Source organism: Sebastes umbrosus, chromosome 3, assembly GCF_015220745.1.
Source record: "Sebastes umbrosus isolate fSebUmb1 chromosome 3, fSebUmb1.pri, whole genome shotgun sequence".
Taxonomy (NCBI): Eukaryota; Metazoa; Chordata; class Actinopteri; order Perciformes; family Sebastidae; genus Sebastes; species Sebastes umbrosus.
Window position 1 is genome coordinate 5,992,140 of NC_051271.1, and position 20,963 is coordinate 6,013,102.

General features: G+C 39.2%; 1 protein-coding gene across 1 annotated transcript in view; it reads left to right on the forward strand.

Moving 5' to 3' along the window:
- tusc3 (tumor suppressor candidate 3) overlaps positions 1–20,963 on the forward strand; it is an 85,851-nt gene that overhangs the window by 16,307 nt on the left and 48,581 nt on the right. The window contains exon 2 of the mRNA XM_037765095.1: positions 16,539–16,708. Within this exon, the coding sequence (XP_037621023.1) occupies positions 16,539–16,708 (170 nt within the window). The remainder of the gene's footprint in view (positions 1–16,538; positions 16,709–20,963) is intronic.

Below are 20,963 nucleotides of genomic sequence, written 5' to 3' on the forward strand. Positions count from 1 at the left end.
AAGAGTATGGTTACATAAAATCATGGCAAAATCTGTTTAGACTGAACAAGATTTGTATCCCAGAGTTGACAAACCCCCAGCTGGCATGCAGTGAACGCCTAGCCTGATTCTGCTGCAGTTAGAAATAAACAAGGAGAGTAAGAGAAGGCTCTTTGAACTATGTCTGCTGACAGATCATGTCTTTAATGAGGAGCCTGATTTGTAATGATTGTTGCGCCCCTTGTTTCAACTGAGCAACTGGTGGTCACTCCCCTTCCCAGCTGTTCAGATTATTGACCAGCCAATTAGTCTCACCAGCCGAGCTCAGAGCGCGATATGATTAGTGCAACTAGCTCACCATTTCCCTTGTGAGACTGACACCACTTTGCAGTTGGCGGTAAGACAGCCGTAGCTTGCTGCGACGTCACAGAAGAAGTTACATTACTGTCATCACAGCCTGTATGGCTGCATTCGGAGTGCTTGGACAGGGGGAATAAAGCTTTAATGCATGCATTTCTTTCCAGGCAATAAAGCAAGAAAGGTTCTGGACAGCAGCTTTTCTCTAGTGGCTTTATTGCCGACTCATTCTGAAATGAGCTCTTTGGTCAGTATGCCAGCCCATTCAGGTCTAAATGCGTATAAAACCAAGGTTGTGATAAAATGTCAATGCAAGTGTCTACTGGTCATTATGCAAGATGTTCGCAGGATGTCATGTTATACAGTGTCTTCTCTCAGCTCTCAGTTTTTACAATATGTATGAAGAGAAAACTGAACAAAAGCCACGTTAAATCCATAGAGGCAGCTTTCACATAGCAGCAGTCTCATATCATCCTCCTGTGTCAAATTTATTGCTCATGGAAAATAACTACATGCTTAACAGCCCTACTTTTTCCCACACATTGCACACCCCTCTCAGTTTTTGGCAGCATATTTACCTAAGGTAAAATTCTATTTTAAGGCGACTATATGAGTAATCACTGTTTCCTCTGCATATTGAAATTGGTAATACTTTCTCTCTGTGGGGGAGAGGACAACTCAGCTGTGTGAGTCATTGAACTAATCAAACACTTTGTGTTGGACCAAAAGCTGGCCACCAAATAATAGTTTGCATCTGAATAGAATAAATAAATATGCAAGTAAGTTGAATTTGTTCATGCAATTATATATCTTGTGAACTTTTTAAAAAAAAACTAGAGCATAGACAGTGTGAAACATAGATGCATAAAAACTACAAAGTAATATTATTAATCATGGTATTTGCCAAAAAGCAAATCTTGCACTTCTATAAACAAATTTCCCTGTATTCTTTACATAGAAGCTGTCCTCATGTTGTCCCTTTACAACCAATGTTGTAACTATGGAAAATACACCTATCTCCTGATTCCATACTATCACAATATTTGGGTGCTGATTTGATATGTATTGCGATTTTGAAGTATTGCGATTCGATCATACAATTTACTGCGATTTTTGTTAACTTTTTTACCACTAGACCATGGGGAAAAGTTGAATCATATACTTCAAGGCACTTTTGGAGTAAAAATGTTTGATTCTCAGCATGTATGTAGTCAGATGTCTTGAAGTCAAATATATCAGTCATTGTCAGGAATTATTTATTCAATTTTTTCAAGCAACCCAAAAATAAAACAATAATGAACTTTCCCTCAAAATTTAGTGTTAATTTCTTTTTAATTTCTAAGGGACATGTAATGTTTTATACTACTGGTAAATATAGATTATATCCAATCAATCTTATTTCCATATATGTATTTTGTATATACAGTTCCCTTTGTTAACACCTTATCTTGACAACCAGACGCAGTCACACGTGTATACTTCCTCTACCTTCGCCATGTCCACCGTTAGCTCTCCTGTCAGCTCTGTTCTCTTTATAAATCCATGGTCAGCTCCATCAGTGCCGTTTGAATGCATTTAACATAAATGTCAGTATATGGATACTCTACAGTTGTAGCGTCGGCTGATTTGACCACAGAGAAGCGAGTGACAGCTGGCTTCAGCGCACGTTACCGCAACATGATAACGTTTCATGTCATGACAGAGTTAGCATGCAGCTTTAGCCGTGATGTCTAGCTCTGCTTTTCCTGTCAATGTGGGAAACCCAAAGTGTTTCCATACTTTTCTGTATGTGTAGTGTTTACTACTTTGGATTAAAGCATATTGTTTATAAAAAATAATTTCATCCCACAAACGGCACTCCACTCATACTGTAGCTGTAGGCAGCATATTTACCTGGGGTAATTTTCTATTTTAAGGTAACCCATGTGGGTAGTTAGTGTTTCCTTTGCACAATGAAGTCAGGTATACTGGTGATATTTCTGGAGATTCTCATTCAAAAGCTGCTATTCCTCCATGTAATAGGTCTAGTGAGACTGAATGCTCACCTAAGCAGAAGCAAATAATAGATGTGAATGGCTTATAAGGCTAATTAGGAGCACATTAAGCTCACAGTTATTAGGCACTAATACTAGTGTTAGTTCCAAAGGCTAATGAGGTAGCATACTAGGCCAATTACACTTGTATGTCTAATATGCTTATAAGTGCATTGTGTGCTTGGCCCTGACTTTGACCATTAAAAATGATCTCTGCAGGCAGATTGGCAAAGTCTGCAGGTGCAGAAAGCTACAAGACAGACAGAGAGAGAGAGAGAGAGAGAGAGAGGAGTGAATTGAGGGTTCAGAGCTAAAGGTCACACAGTAGTGGCACACAGCACACCTGGGAAGCAGAAAAGAGGAAGGCAACTGACCTGGTAGTCAGACGGGCTCGCAACATCGTGACCTTTACTGAGCCCAAACTCTCTGTCTTTTGCTTCACACATTTTACAGCTAAGCCAGCAGTTGTATCTCACTGTCACTTCTTTTTAACACCAATTATTGAAGTTACATTACTGTTGGCAACAGTTGTGGATTCAGGTCAGTCTACCCTCTGTACCTTGAAATGAGGATGTGACAGACTTTTTTCCACTTTTTTATTGGACAGCGCTCCCCAGCGGTTAGGCGAGAGTGATTATTGAAACTGAGAAGTGAGAGAATTGGAAATGTGTTTGCTTTTGTGATGAAATGTATTTTTATAAAGTGCGTTTGGATACCTGTGACACAGCCTAACGTAAGCAAGGGATGACAGAGTAGTAGATGTCCCTAATCTGCGAGGAGGTAGGATGTTCTGCTACGTCCCCTTTTTCATCTAACAAGCTCTCTGTAGCTGGTGGTTTTGTTTTGTTTTGTACCTTTCCTCCCTGCAATATTTAAAAGGCATCCGCTGACAACAAAAGCTCAGGAAAAAAAGTCCCTATCTTAAGGCTATAGGAAGCTAAAGATCCTTCACAATAAAATCCTTACAATGAACTGACTGATGCAAAGCTTGTGAAGTGTTGACAGCAATATTCTTATTAACAAATACCTAACTTTAGCTCTGAGTGAAAACCGACTTTGCTACCTGGTTGTTGATGGAGATCAGCGGCTGCTTGGTCATGATTAGACGAAAAAAAACAATCAAACCCTCACTTTATATTGAATTACTGCAGTATAGAGGACATTCTCTCCCAAGTCGCACCTCAAAACTTATATTTCATTGCAGGTTACAGAATTAGTCTATGCGGCTAACTTTCCTTCTCATCTCCTCCCTCAAAATTGACTGCATCTTTCTAACATGCCTTTATTACACGGCTTTATTCAATACTCGATTCTGATTGGCCAATTATGGCGTTCCACGGTCTTGCTATTTCTGTATAGTAGACCGTTGCTATGTATAACAGACCGCTGCTATGGATGCAGTTCTGATCTCGGACTCTGGTGGACTATTGCAGTGTCAAATTATTGATTTCTTAAGTAAGTAGCTGCGTAATAAGTGGGATAATGTACTGCGAGCGGGTCATTGTTGCGAAATAAACAAGGTTTCAAGGTTTATTTCCGATCAAAGACTGGCTCGCTGTAAATTATCCCTTAATTATTTGTCTCTCCATCTTGTCTTTATTTCTCTGTTGTGCACTTTCAGGCGGTCATATGTTAATGATACCCTTTAATGCTCAAAAATCTTTTAAATACACACACGCACCCATGCACGCACTCACAAACTTTCATAGCCTCCGACATCCTTGACTGAAGTCCTTGAGTATATTTTTCTCTCTAATTTGATGTAAGATGGATTAAAAAGGATATGGCGGTACATCAAGCTGTGCTTTTTTTTCTCTGCGGCGCTTAATTAAACTCTAAGACCACCCACAGCTGACCCGTGCTACCAACATCACTAATGCAATATTTGGACTCTTAATGCCTGAATCATTTGATCACATAATACGCACAGATAAATGTTTGAAGCTGAACACTCATTGCGGGCAGATGATGAACACTTTGCACACACAGTCACGGTGGGAGTGCGACCCCGAACCTGCAGAGCCTTGAGTTTGTGCCATTACTTAAACACTCAAGGATAATTCTTCCCGGATTGGCAAGTTGAAAAACGTTTTTTTTTTTCTTTTACTTTAGCCCTCTTCAGAGTAAGAAGAAGAGTGAGCTGAAGTAATGATAATAAGTCACGGAACGACTTGATGGTAACATGTCCCCTACATCGTGATGAATTAGTCATTGTGTCGGGGAGATGAAGGAGCCCACATATTGGCTTTGTGTTCTCTTCAAATTCAAGAAAATGGCTCTTTGCTGCAACCAACACATCTCTAGGGCTCTATTTATGTTCTCTCTCTCATTTATTTTAAAAATTCACAGTCGTTTTCAACCTGGAAAATACATTTTTCCTTATTTCCAAAGTTGGTTTTGATTGTTTTGTTCCTTTCTTTTACCAAGGGCAGAAGGGTATAATGTTGTTATGCTGTCGGTGCTCTCTAAAGTGTGATTGTTTTGACCTGAATTAGAAAAAAATATCAACTAACTTGCCACACAAAGGAACATTTCGTTATATGACCTTCTCTGGGTTTAAAGTCAATTATTCCCATAAATGTGTATCCATGGTACCAGCTTTGTGGAGTAGTACCATGGCTTGCCTGTGTTAATTCCTACCTTTGCCTCCCTGGTGCCTGGCTCAAGGGTACCCCAGATTTTGCTCTACGAGACAGAAACAGCCTCTCTAACTTCCCTTCCATGCATAGATGTTCCTGCCTAGCCCCTCCAGGAATTTGAATTATTTTTTAAATCCTGTGATGCACTTTTTTAAATTAAATTTTCACCTGACGTCGACTGCTGTAAGCTTTCATAAAATCCCCCCCAACGAATGTAAATCCTCGAGGAAACTAATTTTCACACAAATTTATTTTGCCTTGCATTTTGCCAGATAATCATACGCTCCCTTTATAACATGCTTCTGGCTACTAAAAAGGAAAAAAAGTAAGGAAACCATTTTGTTTATTTGTGCTCTGGGATCATTACAGAAATGTAATAGTGATGCTTGTCCGGTTGTTGGTGCCAAGACAAACGCTGAGTATGTGATGATGTTAAAAGGCTTTAGACACGCTGCACACTGTGTATTGCGTTGACCAGCCCTCACTACAACAGGCATAACAACTTCTCCTCATGTGTGCATTGATAAGCATGTTACTGATCACGTACATGGACTGATCTGGAGCTTGAAGTGAAGTAAAGACATTAAAGTCCTAAACTGTCACACACTAATACCGTCTTTGCCCATTAGCCACTGGGAAAACTTGCATCAATTCAGTGTTGACATGATTTGTTATACCAATTTGCAGCCATACTCATGTTAAGTCATGTAGGCATTACTAGGCGTGTAAGAAAATATTGATACGAGTATTGCAATATAATTTTTTGTGATACTGTATCGATTCTCAAAAAACATTATCGGCCGACCAGCGGACCAGGACGCTATTCTGTATTTCGGAGTTTGTAGTGGGCCCAGTTTTAAATCTAGGTTGAAGTTACTGATATCATATGAAACTAGAAAACCAAAGGAATCCATTCGTACCATGTCACACTTCCATGTCGCGAAGGAGGCTAAATAACACTCCAAAGTTACGCAGAATTTTAGTGAGGAAAAACTTGCATGGCCATTTTCGAAAGGATCCCTTAACCTCTGATTTCAAGATATGTGAATGGAAATTGGTTTTATGGGTACCCACCAGTCTCCCCTTTACAGACATGCCCACATAATCACATGCAGTTTTGGACAAAATCCATGCAGTTTTATGCATGCAGTATAAATGAGTTATTTTCACCTATTCTAAAATGGTGTATTTGAATATTTCTGTATACTGGGATCCCTAAACAGTCTTTTCAGTCTCAGAATTGCATAAATTGGGTCTGACTGGAAAGCTCTTGTGGATCCATGGAGCCAAATTTTTTTTATGTGAGATGATGTTAGTCCCCATAGTAGCCATTTCATATAGTGACTTTTTTTTTTTACTCAAATGGTGGTGTGTCTTTATACTTTGACAGTTTTCCTAAAATTAGATTTAAAAGAAATTGAAATATATCGCCTTGCTTACAGTATTGCAATAATCGTTACCCTTGTATCATGATACGTATCGTATTGCCAAATTCTTGCCAATACACAGCCCTGGGTAATACCAGCATAACACATATACAATCCCATAACCTGAAGACATCAGCTGAATGTCAGTGCTCTGTCACCATATTGTCCTGTTTTCATTTCTGTTTCTCTTAATCTCAACTACGATATCTTTAATTATTATATAACTAGTTTTGCCCTTTTGTGTCTTTGTTTCTTTCTGTATTGCTTTCTCTCTCTCTCTCTCTCTCTCTCTCTCTCTCTCTCTAACTTACTTGCCCAGGCAATTTTCCTTCTATCTTCATCCTTCCCCACCTCATGTTTTCCTCCAATTTTTTTCATTTACTCTCCTCTCCTCCCTCCATCCCTCCATCCCTCGACTTTATTGTGGGGAGCACTATAGTGACCATATGCTCCCTGAGTGCTTGCGTCGACTCCCTATTGTTTTTACAGTAGGACTGGCCCCCTGCCCTGTGTCCATCCCTAGTTTTTATTGGGATGCGTTTATAACAAAATCAAAGTGCACTGATGCCCCATAACCCAATTGGAGCTCTGTGCTTCCCCAGAGAAATGATATCTGCAAAGACAGGGCAAAGAAAAATAAAAGGGAAAGAAGGGGTGAGTAGAGGTCAAGCAGAGTAAATAATAAATTAGCCTCGGTATTCTATTCCTACTCTGTGACTGATAAAATGTAAGTAGAAGAGATTACACTCACTAGTTTGTTGATGGTTCATGGGGTTACTGCTGTGGGTGTAGTTTTGTCACTCCATACGGTGTTTGTTAAAATATTCTCCCAAATCTTTCTCTGGGATAGGTGAATGAGCAATGCTCTTCCCTTCCTCCACAACAACTGCCTTGCTCAGCCTGTACAGATGGAAATAACCAATAAATGCTTAAAAAATCCACTACAGAGCAACTCTAGAAATAGAACAAAAAAAGCAGTAATTTTACGTTAAAATAGGGATGTTAATAATTAGCCGTTAAACCATTAACCGACGATAATAATTTTGACCGATTAATGCTCTCAGTTAAACGGTTAAAAGAAATACAAAAAATTAAAACAAGCTGAGCAAAACTCAGAGGAGCCGCTTTTCACTTAAAGGAGAAGAGCTGGTCCACCTTAAGTGAAGCCGAAGTTGTTGCTAATGTAAGTACAATAATAAGTTATTGCGAATTGTTGCAAGCAAGACACAGGAACTTGGCTTGTGTCTTGAGGAGTTGTAGCATTTATTCACCGACAAACTATACACACACTGCAACTGGTAAATGATGAATTTAACCTGTTTGTGCATCGGTTGTCATTGCAGCTGGGTGGCTTTCTAGGCACTTCAACCACAGTTCCCCTGCATGCAATGCACTAATCTTGTTAGTCAAGGGTAACGAGGGTCGGCTATTGGTCAGAAAGAAAAAAAATCTAAATTAGCATCCCTACGTTAAAACATGTTATCTTAACTAAGAGCTCAGAATGGTCTTCAGTGCAGACAATTTTAAAGTCTTAATTAATTTGTGGTCTTAATTGAGCTGTCTTATAATGTGATGAATGTGAGAATTTAATCTAGACACCCACACCCAAAGCCTATTGTGTGTTCATCATTTTCCCACTTTATTTCAGCTTCAGTATTAGTCTACTCCTAACTGGCATGTAAACCATCTGAAAAAGTTAACTTGATGAAACTCGCAGACACCTAAACCAACAAACACAAAAGACTTAACGGGCGCCCCAGGGAAAGGAAATGACAGAAGATTTAAATTGTCACACCATGTGCCTGGGAGGTTTAGAGAGAAACTGTAATCGGTAAGCAAAAAAAAGAAAAGAAAAAGAAAGGCAGACAAATCTTTAGATATTCTATAAGCATCATGGAGGGCGACACAACCGCTGGCGCTAATGATAGATAGAAAAGATAAAAAAATAAAATAAAATGACTAGAGGGTGACGGACGGGAAGACACGTGGACAAAGGCAGGGATAAAATGCATTTATTTCAAATAATTGTTATTGGGCACATAAGCTGACAAATCCCCACCCCCAACCCCTCCACCGACAAGTCATGATATTTCTGGAAATCGCAGATTATGGGCTGACAAATATGGAGCTGGCAATATGAAAGCATCTTAGTTTGATTCAGTGGAGGTGAGAGATGGAAACAAAGCTCTGACAGGCAAAGTGACTCAAGCAGACACACTGTCCAAATTTGTGATGGTATATGTGCTTACATCACACCGTATTAACTGTTCTTTCCCATCAACAGGATTTCACTTATTTCCTCCAATTATATTCTGTCATCTTTATGTCCCCTCCCTCTCTTCAACTCCTTCCTTCTCCACACATCTCCTCTCTTCTTCCACTTCATTTGCTTTACTCTTCATAGATTCTTCAGCTCATCCACGTAAAACTATTTTTCTCCCACCATGTGTATTTGTGCTTCATTCTTTCTTTAACCTCTGTTACCTTCCTCCCCTCTTTTTTTAATTTAATCCTATCAGAGAATAAAGAACTTCTTAGTAATGTTGCTCTTCCTTCCCTTCTCATTTGTTCTGCCCTCTTGAGTGTCCTTTGTACGTGTGTGTGCGCGTGCATGCGTTTTAAGTATTTTCTGTTTAACTCGACACAGAATGTCACCAAGTCATCATACGGACACTATGATTACCAGAAATTGGTAAAGAAAGTGCAATACATTTTTGTTATTTTTTACAAAGGGCAGTGTACTTCTTTCAGTGTGTGTGTGTGTGTGTGTGTGTGTGTGTGAGAGAGAGAGTTGGTGAGAGATGAGTCTTTATTCCTTGTTATACGAAGCCAATTTCCAGTAATCCCCTTTCAATGGGAGAATTGGAGGAAACTGTATGGGAGCGTGATGGCCAAAGCCGAGACCCATTCACTTACAATAGACCTCTGTTTAGGCTGCTCAGAGCAGGGGATTGTGGATTGAAAAAATACTGTTAGCTTTTCATGAGGACGGTTTGGAGATCAAACCCCTGGGTGGCTGGGGAAATCTTTGCCGTCCCCATCTTCTGTAGTAACTACAAGGGAGATATGGTAACGTTACTTAGCTTGAAGTAGGGATGCACCGATCTGACTTTTTCAGTTCCAATACCAATACCTGGGCTTTGGATATCGGCCGATACCGAATACCAATCCAATACCATTGTTTAATTAATAAGCTGTATGTCTCACTGTGTGGAAGTGACTGGGATCATTCTTTTATGTGTAAGGCAACATCAGGCTTGACTTAAACATTGCTTTCCTTTCTTTGTAAAACAAAATGTAATAAATAAATATGTAGATATAAATTAACTAAATTGTTAGCAACTTGGTCAAAACAAATCTTCAAAATTAAAAGGAATTACAAGACAAATGTAAAACTTTTTAATGCAACAACAAATTGGTCAAAGCTTAAACAGGAATTAAAGTTCCAGAATATAATGTATATAAGATATAAACATAGAATTGAACTGAATAGATTGGCTTTATGATCACCGATACCTGATCCAGCTATTAGAGTCAGTATCGGCCAGATATCCAATCCGGTATCGTTGCATCCCTAGTTTAAAGGTAACCCTCCGTAGCGCTGGACAAATATTTAGTCAAAATCAAGGTGCATGTGCTTCAGCTCTGCAAATAGGTTTTGGTTTTGTATCTGCAGAGATGTTTGTGATGTGTCAGGAAGTACCATCTGTGTCTGCTCTGGCTGCAGTCAGGCGAGCTTTTAAAATACTTGGTTGACTAATTATTCGGTTGAGCGACTCAACTGATTGACAGACAAACTAACTAACCACCTGAGTGCCTGCTTAATTCACTAAGTGATTCTTTGAGTGACTGACACATAAACTTACTGATTTACTATTTATCTGATTTGTTAACTAAATAAATTACCTGACTGACCAGTTACCCAACTGGCTGAGGGACTGATCAGTTGACAGTTTTTGGGCTGGCTGGCTGGCTGGCTGGCTGGCTGGCTGGCAGGCAGGCAGAGTGACTGTTTGATTGAATAACCGGCCGGCTGATAAACTAACCGTCTTCTATCTTGCCCCCCCATAACCTCTTGCTGTGTGGTCATCAGTGCATGAGTCAGTTCTGCCTTCCACTCCATGTGTCATCCTCCTGTCTCTTATTTTCTCTGCCCTCATCATCTCTTTTCCTCACTCTGCTTGTATCCCTTCTCCCTATCAGTGTCTATTTTTTTTGTCTCCTGCTCTCCTCGGAGTGCTTTTTCTCTTCCAGTTGTTAGATCTCATCATATCTCTGTCTCTCAGCTTGCGGGTGTTCTGCAAGTGAGCATGTTTTTCTTATAAAGTAATTTTATTCATTTAGCCTTTTATTCTTTATTTAGCAATGGTATGCTGTTCTCAGCTTGCCGTAGTGACTTTTCGATGCAAGACATGGGAAAAAGACAGGGAGCGAAGGAAATAGTACAGAAAAAAGGAGAAAAGACTGTCCAATGTTATAGAAACTTACATCATGAGAAAAAAGAATGGTGAACATCAGAGAGATTTAGACCACAGTTCAGTGCTACTGATACAGTCTGACTCTTATGACCTGTAATATATAAGAGAGAGGTTATGACATTCATAGACTGAGTAAAAGGAATTCAGACAGATAAAGACGGATATCTGCACACCATTTCTGTATCTTATTCACACACACAAACACACCCTATATGTGATTCATTTTAGTGGCCTGCGTGCTCAGTGGAGTAGAAAATAAATGTTTTTAATGCTCCTAGGTTTTTTCGAGTGCTTCTGTATTGTACATGTTTGTGTGTGTGGCTCAACAAAAGTAGGGAGCATAACACTGATGTGTAGGAGTCGCTTGAAGGTCTAACATAAGGTCTTTAAATGGCTCTGTGCAGGACGTGCGCCTTAGAAATATTTTTTGTTTTTTTTTCGCACTACTTTTGTAGTTCACAGGCATCATTTGATCTTTATACCTGTAGACAATAATGATAACTGTGAACTCTCAAATATAGTAGCTGTTAATTCCCTCTGTTTTATGAGGTCAGATTTTAGTTAGAAGTTTTTTTCAGTTTTCTTGTCTTCTTCTGTTTGCTGTGTTAACTTACAGTTTGGCTGGTAATACAATTCCAGCACTTTCTTCATGATTATTTGTTGTAATGGTAAATTCAGCACACATTTACACAGCGTCCACAGAATCATCGCAACAACACACTCGTGCCGTATCCACTCCTCTGTTTCACACACCAATTAATCAGTCCCAATTAGTTCTACTTTGCCATTCTTTCTCTCGATACAAAGCTGCTATTCATTAAACTCAACATCAGGTAGGTAGTAGGTGAGAGAGGCTTTTAATGTGAAACATTGGCAAAAGAAAAATGAAAAACAGAAATAATATGACACCAACCTTTGGTCCTTAGGAGACAGAGCGAGTGTTCAGAAGTGCCTTTTTAGCTGAAGAATACGTTGTGAAGTGTTTGAACAAGTGTTTATGATGTTGTCACTAGTTTAAATAACTACTCAGATAGAGATGTAATACCTATTACTAATATTGATGGTGTTACAGCTTGTGTTAAATAATGTATCAATGGCACTAATGATACTCCACAGTAGAGCCATTATACACTCACAAAGTAGGGTGATAAATGTACCTCTCATGCAGTTGTGGTAGAAGATATAGGAAATATGTAGTTAAATACAACATTAAAATCCCAACTTATACTGCAAAACATGCACTACATAATAGCAAGTATTCTCTCTTCGCAGCTGCCTTGCCCTCCATTGTTTTTCAGCACCTTTATCATCTCTTGAAATTCCCTCACAAGTAGTACTCCTGTATATCTCCTGTGTGTGTGTGTGTGTGTGTGTGTGTGTGTGTGTGTGTGTGTGTGTGTGTGCGCGCAGAATATGAGTAAGGCAGTGCATCATTACTGCCAGTGTGATTGGCATCCAGGACTGACAGCTCTGCTTTTGGGGCTGAATGCACACGGGGCAAAAGCTTGGGAGATAAATTAAAGACAAAACAGCAAAGGTGTACAAAAAGCACTTTGTACCTCCTCTGGAGGTGTCTGTGTGTGTTTGTGTGTATGTTTGTGAGTTGTACTCCTTGTGCTGTGTGTTTCTTAGTGAATCTCGTCTCTCATTATACATGGCCCATTAATGCTGGAGTGTGTGTTGTCTGAAGTGAGCAGTACAGCAGAAACACATTACATACTATTGTGCTTCTTTCGCTGTCTCGCTCTCTTCTTTATCTCTTCCACTTTTTCTCTTTTGTTTGTCTGTGTCGATCTTGTCTACAGGCAGTTTACTTGAGAGATTTAGTCTTTAGAGAGAGAGAGAGAGAGAGAGAGAGAGAGAGAGAGAGAGAGAGAGAGATTTTGTGCCCGATTAGCAGTCGGAGAGAGACGCAGTGCTAAATAATTTAGCTACTGCCTACTTGATCCAATACTAGCGAACTACTGGTTAGACACAGGGATGGAGAGAGGGAGATGGAAAGTTGCTGTACATGGGGTGGCCTAGGACGCTGTCACCAGAATGCGTTACCCCCTTATAACTGGTGTAAATTCATCAACAAAAAATTCGATCACAAAAAGCTTACCTCTCCTCTCTGCTGCACTTCATCTCTGCGTCAAATGCCCTGCTGTCCAAACAAGAGAAGTACGAATTTGGCTGTACCCTTGTTGAGAAAGTCGGCACACTCAGCTGGCTAAGTCGGCCATACATTTTAATAATACATTTAGAAGAAGTCAACATTAAAGTGGGCACAGTTATGTTAGTTACTGGCCGAGTAAAACAGAGCAAGCTCAGCATCAGGAGTTTTTTTTAATGTTAATATTATTCTCTCATTCAAGAGACAAACTCGTCAAGAAGAACATTTCAGAACATAATAATACCATAGCACCAATAATATGCTTTGACATTTAAACAGATTCATACCATTAGCTAATAGAGTGCTGCAGGAATGAGTCCTAAAACCTGGAAATGAGTTAACATTTTAGCACTCCCGGTTCCTCCCCAATTTTTTGAATGGGTTCTTAGTTAGATGCCTTAAATAAGGTCTGTGGTTAACACACGTTTAAGAGATTTAAATTTTTTTTCTACTATATAAAATATGTCAGTAAATATCCCACTTGTAAATTTTGAAAGTTTTACGTGTCTTAAAAAAGGTGGTAGCTAACAAGTGGCTAAATGAGACAACAAAAAGCCTTTACAGCCTCTTTGTGTATACTCCATGGGGTAGTTCTTTTATAGCTTAACGTTAGATTTTTACTGCTGGTGATTGCATTCACACTCAGAAATCATAAAAGTGGTGTTCATTTGTGGAGATTGTCTTGCTGAACAAAATGTGTAGGAATTAGGACTGTGAATCGATTAAAATATTTAATCACAATTAATCGCATGATTGTCCATGGTTAATCGCACATCTTTTATCTTTTCAAAATGATCCTCAAAGGGGAGTTAAGTATTTAATACTGTTATCAACATGGGAGTGGGCAAATATGCTTGCTTTATGCAAATATATGTATATATGTATTATTGGAAATCAATTAACAACACAAAACATTGAAAAATATTGTCCAGAAGCCCTCACAGGTACTGCATTTAGCATAAAATGAAAATGGCCATGCCAGTGTTTCCTTGCCAAAATTTAGCGTCAGTTTGGAGCGTTAGTTAGCCTCCTTCGCGACGAGCTAGTATGACATGGTACCAATGGATTACTCAGCTTCTAGTTTTATATGATACCAGTTTCGCAAATGTAACGTTAATTCGTTATCACGTTAACTTTGATAGCCGCAGTATGTTAATCATAAACATTTGTTTACCACAGAGCCTACAAAAATACATCATCCCTGCAGCACTCTATATTATCACTATTACAGGCAGGTGTGCCTGCTTCATTCATTGTTTCAACTGGGGTGTTAATCCTTTTTCTTCCTTACTGATTTGGAAGGGAAGCTGCTTAGAACAGATCCATCACACAAAGGTAGAATGATTTTTATCAACCCAAGGCATGAAATTAATATCAGATTACAGTGCTCTTGTAAAAACATTAACGAGATGTACCCTGTATTCCCAGTTGCAGTAGTTGTTTTAAAGAAATGGGTTAAGAAAAGGGAAGAAAAAGCATTTATCAGTGTTTCTGTATCTGTTTCAGAGTCTTTAAAAGTCTTTAATGAAAAATGCATGACGAACCCTCAGCATAAATTTAGCGCAGTCTAGTTCACAAAGAAAAAAAAGTTTTATGGTGTAAATTGAATCATGCCTCCTGTACAGATTTCTTGCTGTACAGTTTGATCAGCAGAGGTTGGAAAACAACAAGTGTTACATCAGCAGTCTCAGTATTTCATCACTCATCAGTTCACAGCTCAAGTCTGCTGGTAGGTGCTAAGCAGTGTCCTGCTGAAAACTTACACTGGCAGAGTACATTTAAAAACACACACACAGCACCAAGGAGACTCGCCCGTACTCACACACACAGCCACCCTGAATCATTACCGTACCCCGCCATATGGATTTGCTATTATAAGCATTTCAGCTTAAAAACCTTGCAAAGGCACTAGCTGCTGTATGCTGCGTGTTGTTGTTGTACCTTTAGTGCCGTGTTCCGACGCTGACTCTGTCGTGACCTTTCAGCTAAGCCGGACCAGATTTAATCAGCAGCAGGCTCCTACAATACACACACACACACAAACACAAACAAGAACTGTGGCTTTTCTGTACACACACACTCTCACACCTAGGCAGGGCTCCTTCTCGGTGAATAATGGTTATGTTTGTTGTATTCCAGATTCTTTGTTTGGATCCCATTAGTCAAAACAGGCCAGAAGTCAAACCTATTAAATTTTAGATTTAGTAACTGGCATCCAGCAGCACCTTGCTTTGTAACAGCATTGGACTTTCAAAGCAGGCAGCATATATACAGCATGGCTGCTGGCAGGTCACTGAATATTCTGAATGTCAGAATTTAAGCGACATTGCCTGTTTTAAGGCCGAGTGATATTCAGCGATTGTACAAATGGGTCATTTTATAGGAGGAGTGTACCAGAATGACTCTGCAACTTCTTTCTAAAGGCTTCCCCTCCCTCTCCCAATGACAGGAGCAGTGATAGAAAAAGTCATTACAATCATTTACTTCAGTAAACATAGCTCTATTAGTAGCAAAAATCTACATGAAGTATCAAAAGTAAAAGTACTCATTGTGCAAAATGGCACCATTAAGAGTGTTAGATTTATCATTTATATTATTGTATTGTTGTATTTATTTTATTACTGATACATTTATGTGTAAGCAACATTTAAATATTTCACGTTGTAACATACCATAACATTGTCATACTGTTGAATAGATCTAAAAATGTGTCATATTTTATGTGGTGGTCACATGTTTTGTATGTAAAATCTCAATCTGAAAAATAACTACTTGTCAGATAAATGTAGTGGGGTAAAAGTATTTTCCTCTGAAATTGTTGCGAGATGAAGTATAAAGTAGCAGTGTTATAGTACTGAAGAGACCAAGACCGGTCTCAAGACCACTTTTTGAAGGTCTCGCTCTTGTCTCAGTCTCAGACTAAGAGGACTCGCCTTGTCTGATTTATTTGTTGACATCATTACTGTGATTGCTCAAAGAAAAAGAAAGAAAAAACCCACACATAAAATTAACTTCTGCAATGCTGTTTGATTATTTTATCAAGACATTTCTCATGGTACACACACATACATACACACAGACATACACACACACACACCGGACACATATATTTATATATACAGTATATATGTAAAATAAAAGAGGTGAATGAAGAGGAATCTTCATTTGTTTTTTGTGGGTTTTGTTATGGAATTGTGGATCTTTCTGATCAATTTGAGGAGCGCGTCTGCTTTGCATGTTCCACATTTTATCGTGTGTCATCCAGTGTGGGATTCACATTGGTCTTGACTTGGTCTCAACCCCTCAAAGTTTGGTCTTGTCTCGGTCTCAATACACTCTGGCCTTGGTCATGACTTGGTCTCGGTTTAGGTGGTCTTGACTACAACACTGTAAAGTAGCATAAAATGGGAATACTCAAGTAAAGTGGGATGCGTTGTCTTCACTGTCTTTTTCCTCGTCTGTGTGTTCAGAATCTGCTGTCAGAGAAGGTTGACCAGATGATGGAGTGGTCCTCTCGCCGTTCTGTCGTCCGGATGAACGGGGACAAGTTCCGTCGCTTCGTCAAGACCCCGCCTAGGAACTACTCTGTCATCGTCATGTTCACCGCCCTGCAGCCTCAAAGGCAGTGTTCTGTTTGCAGGTAAGAACACACGCAATGCTCCTCGTGTAGGCCATAATCTGCATAGCTCCTACCTTAACTGCCATTCCTCTGTACTTCTGCAAGTTTACTCAGTGCATCGAAGTTCACCTACAGTGGAAGAGTCTGTGAACTCACACACACACACACACACACACACACACACACACACACACACACACACACACACACACACACACACAAACACAAATGTCCTAGAACTTATCTGATATTTCACGTACCCTCCTTATAGACTTGCACACCTTGGGAAACAGAAAACAGCGTTACATAACAGAAACCTGTGGGTCACGTTGACATTTGGATCAAAGGGACTCCAGCCACCAAAGGGGAATGAATAAATTCCGCATAACAAGGCCAACAAGACCTACTTACCCACTTGCGAACTCAAAGCATTTAATGCATGAGGAGATTTTTCCCAAGATCCAAATAGCAAGCTTTAAATTGGATTATTATTTACAAAACCAGACTTGCGTCATGTTTGCAGCAGAATTGTAATGAAACGTGGCAGCACCACCCCAAATGCTAATACAAGATTAGAAGTTTGATTTTCATTTTTAGTTCAGAGTTCAAATAAATTCCCATTTGAATGGAACAATTTGAACTCCTTGACAATCCTAGTATTTCAGGACCATGGACAGCTCTGCACACAGCACTGGTTCAAACTCACTCTGAAGCTGTCCATGGTCCTGGAAACTACTTTGGATTAGCCAGTGCAGTCATGAGAACCAGTGTCTGGTATACAGGTTTTCTAAGATCATCATGTCTCAAATACCAGGTTAGTACATTTACTACACTGTTTTCTCTCCGATCTAAATGAAACCAAGGCTACTGAAAAGACGTCTGCAGCATGGCGAGTAGTAGTAAACATAGGAATAAATATACATTTTAGAATTTTGGTACCGTGTTTGTACCGAAGTATCGGTTCTCGTGACATCCCTAGTTCCGTGGTTACGTTTTCTGGGGAGCGTGTCAGTGTTTCAGTGTATCATTACACAGTGCTGCTGTTGTACATGTGCTATTGTTTATGTTCGTTTAAGTTACGTTATGTTGTTGCTTCGTATTGTGTTACCGTGCATTCACACCAAGCGCGATTTAAATTTCCGCCTCGCTTTGCTCCAGAAATAACCACTCTTGCTGCTTTGTACATGTTGTGGAAGTCCCACATATGTCAGAAAATCAAACGCCGTTGTGTCTGGGTTCATAACATCACCCGGCGGCGAGCTGTATTCACATACTGTATCTGTATCTAGCAAGCCACACATCGCTACTGTGGTATGAACCCAAAATAAACAGACTGTGCTGTGATTTAATTGCAATAAACGGATCAAAATGATGCTGAAATAACAACATTAAATGTCAATTTGTAAAAGGACCGAATTCATGCTTTGTCAAGTCTGTCCGCAACACAACAAGCAAACAACTTTTAAAATGCTTGTTTTCTGAATGGAGTTCGGATCGATCACTGCCAGACTATGCTAACATTGTAGCTGCTCCATCAACGCTCCATCTAGAAATAAATACGGCAACAACAACGTCAGTGATGAGTCAGCCTGAAAGTTTATGTCATCACTGATGACATAAACTTTCGCGAAGTATGTATATATTGTTACACACCACTTATATGATGAATGCTTTTGATACACATGCTTTAATTAAAAACTGAAATACTTTTAACCTTGCATACTGTATGTCATGCTAATACCTTTTCAGCTTGTATAAAATGTATAATATACTGACTAGTAAATGTTACGATTTACTATTGCTGAATGTCATTTGCTTAATTATAAGTTGTCTTTCAATCAAACATTAAGATATAAGTGGAAAAAAACTGTTCACAAAACATTATAGACATGACCACTGACTATTTGTGCAACACTTTTGCCACAAATGCACATAATGACCATATACGGTCCAGCCATATACTCTGTTTTGACGAGTCTTATTAATGTAATCATTGTCATAGACCTACATATGTTGATAATCTTCACACAACACTCTACCTCATACAATGATGAAAATGTACAGAACCTTTTTTTTGGATTGCATACAGCACACAAAGGGAACCGACTTCATTAGTTTTGCAGTGCTTTTCTCAGGGTCATATGAATTGCAGTTAGCGCTATCCTTTTTGTTTTTATTTTTCTTTGATTGTTTTTCATTGCATGTTTGCTGTTTATTTCCTTTTTGCATTCATATTTAAGCCTTCTCAAAGTGCTTTGTAACTGTGAATGGACAGAGTTGCAACTAAAAGCGGGGGTGGGGGAGGGGGAGGCTGGTCTAATGTTTAGGAATATTTCATGTATTCTCCCACACAAATCACTCTCTCGCTCTATTATTATTTGGTAAACCCAGGTTTGAGTTGTGTATTTCTGTATCAAAAAAATAGACTAATGTGGAAACCAGACTTGTGGCTCACTGTAAGGGTGTGGAAAATGACATGTCATGTTCCCTAATTGGTATTCATCACATTGGTATGCATGGTATATATTCTGCAGTCTGGTCTTGAGGAATTCATGACTGCTGGATGTTGTATGGTAAATCAGACTAGCGGCCTTGTACTCTGTAGTATAAACCAAGTAGTTGACCCATGTCCTGGTGTCTGGATGTCCAGCCAGTAGATGATATCAGCCTTGACCTTCTCCATCCTGACCCTGTTACACTAATCAGACTAATCATCACTCTTCTACTTCATCAGTCACTTGATTATATCATTTATTTATGTCAGCACCCCTCAGCTCCCCCCCCTCTTTCTCTCTCTTTTTCTTCATAAGATATATTTTTATTGAAGACTGGAAGAACACACACGTCAATGTTTCCCCGAGGTTGATTCCTGTGGTCTGGCGGATGGCCAAAGCAGTCGCCCTTATTTCTTTATTTTCATTTCTTTTTTATTTTATCTGTCTGCTTCTTCTTCTCATTTTGTCCGTCAGTTTGTTTGTTTGTTTCCGTCTCTTCCTCTCTCTCTCTCCATTTCCACAGGCATTCTCTTATTAACATCACGATAGCATCACCTCATTAGAAAAAGAGAGCGAGGGGGAGAGTTAGAGTGAGAGATGGATGTTAGATGGTGACCTAAGCGTCTGCGTTAAGAGGACTATCAGGCAGTGAAAAAGATGGCTAATCACTGAGGTCCTCACAGCCACATCACTCTTAAGCTTTGTCCCAGTTCCATACATAATTATTCTAACTGGGCAAGCTTATCATCGATGGCCTGTATTTTCACACAATGCACCATGGCGTACAAATGGTCAAGCCAAAGACTGACAGTGATGCACCAGTTCAGAGAGACAGCTCAGGCTTAACCCCTATCCAAGGACAGAAAGAGTTTTATTCTGGATGAAACTTAGAAAAGTGTCTTCTCTTTAACAGGAGAGATGTTTCTTTACTTTGGTTTCTAGGTTACGTTTAGCAGGTTTCTGTGGGGCCAAAATGTTTTGACTAATGTCATTCTGTATCATTGTTGCTTAATAACTGCTAACAAGAAAACTAGAGTTAGCTTTGTAGGGTAGAAACCTAGGTACAGTAACGCCCAAGGTTGCCGACTCCAAGTTTTCTTGACTTTCTTTACCTGAGTGTGTTTTCTTTTTTATGTATTTAAAGTGGCAGCAGGCAGTATATTTTTCTTTGGGCAAAAATTCCATGATAACCATTCAACAATAAAAACGCAATAAAGACTCACACTGAGCTGAAATGAAACCAAATAAACCCAAACACACTTAGAAATGAACAATAGTGAAATGTTTTGCTGTATTAAATGCAGATTAATAGATACGGGTAAGTGCCTGGCGCCATGTAAAGCTCCTTTGCATGTATAAATTAAGTGTTGAAAATGAATAGTATAATGTTTAGAGTTACACATCTTTTATTTCCTATGAATAATCAGATAATGTTCAATTAAAATTATACAACTTAGATAGTGTGTTTACTTCACTGCTGTAAAACTCCCAGGTATATATATGAAAAGGAAAAACTCCAGGAACCTAAAACTTTTATGATTAGGACAGTTGTCAGAAGCTAAATAAACAATGAATAGATAAATAACATGGACTCTCAGGACAGTTAGAACCATATCTCAGTGACACCAACTTCAGCAAAGTGGTGTTTACAGACAGAGAAGAGCGCCACTGTAATCCCTGACAGTCTGCTGGCCTGAGTTTCAAATTCATCTCCGCAGACTTTTTGAAACGGTAGACACTTCAAAGAGACCGTCCTAACATTAGCTGCAAAGATAACAATG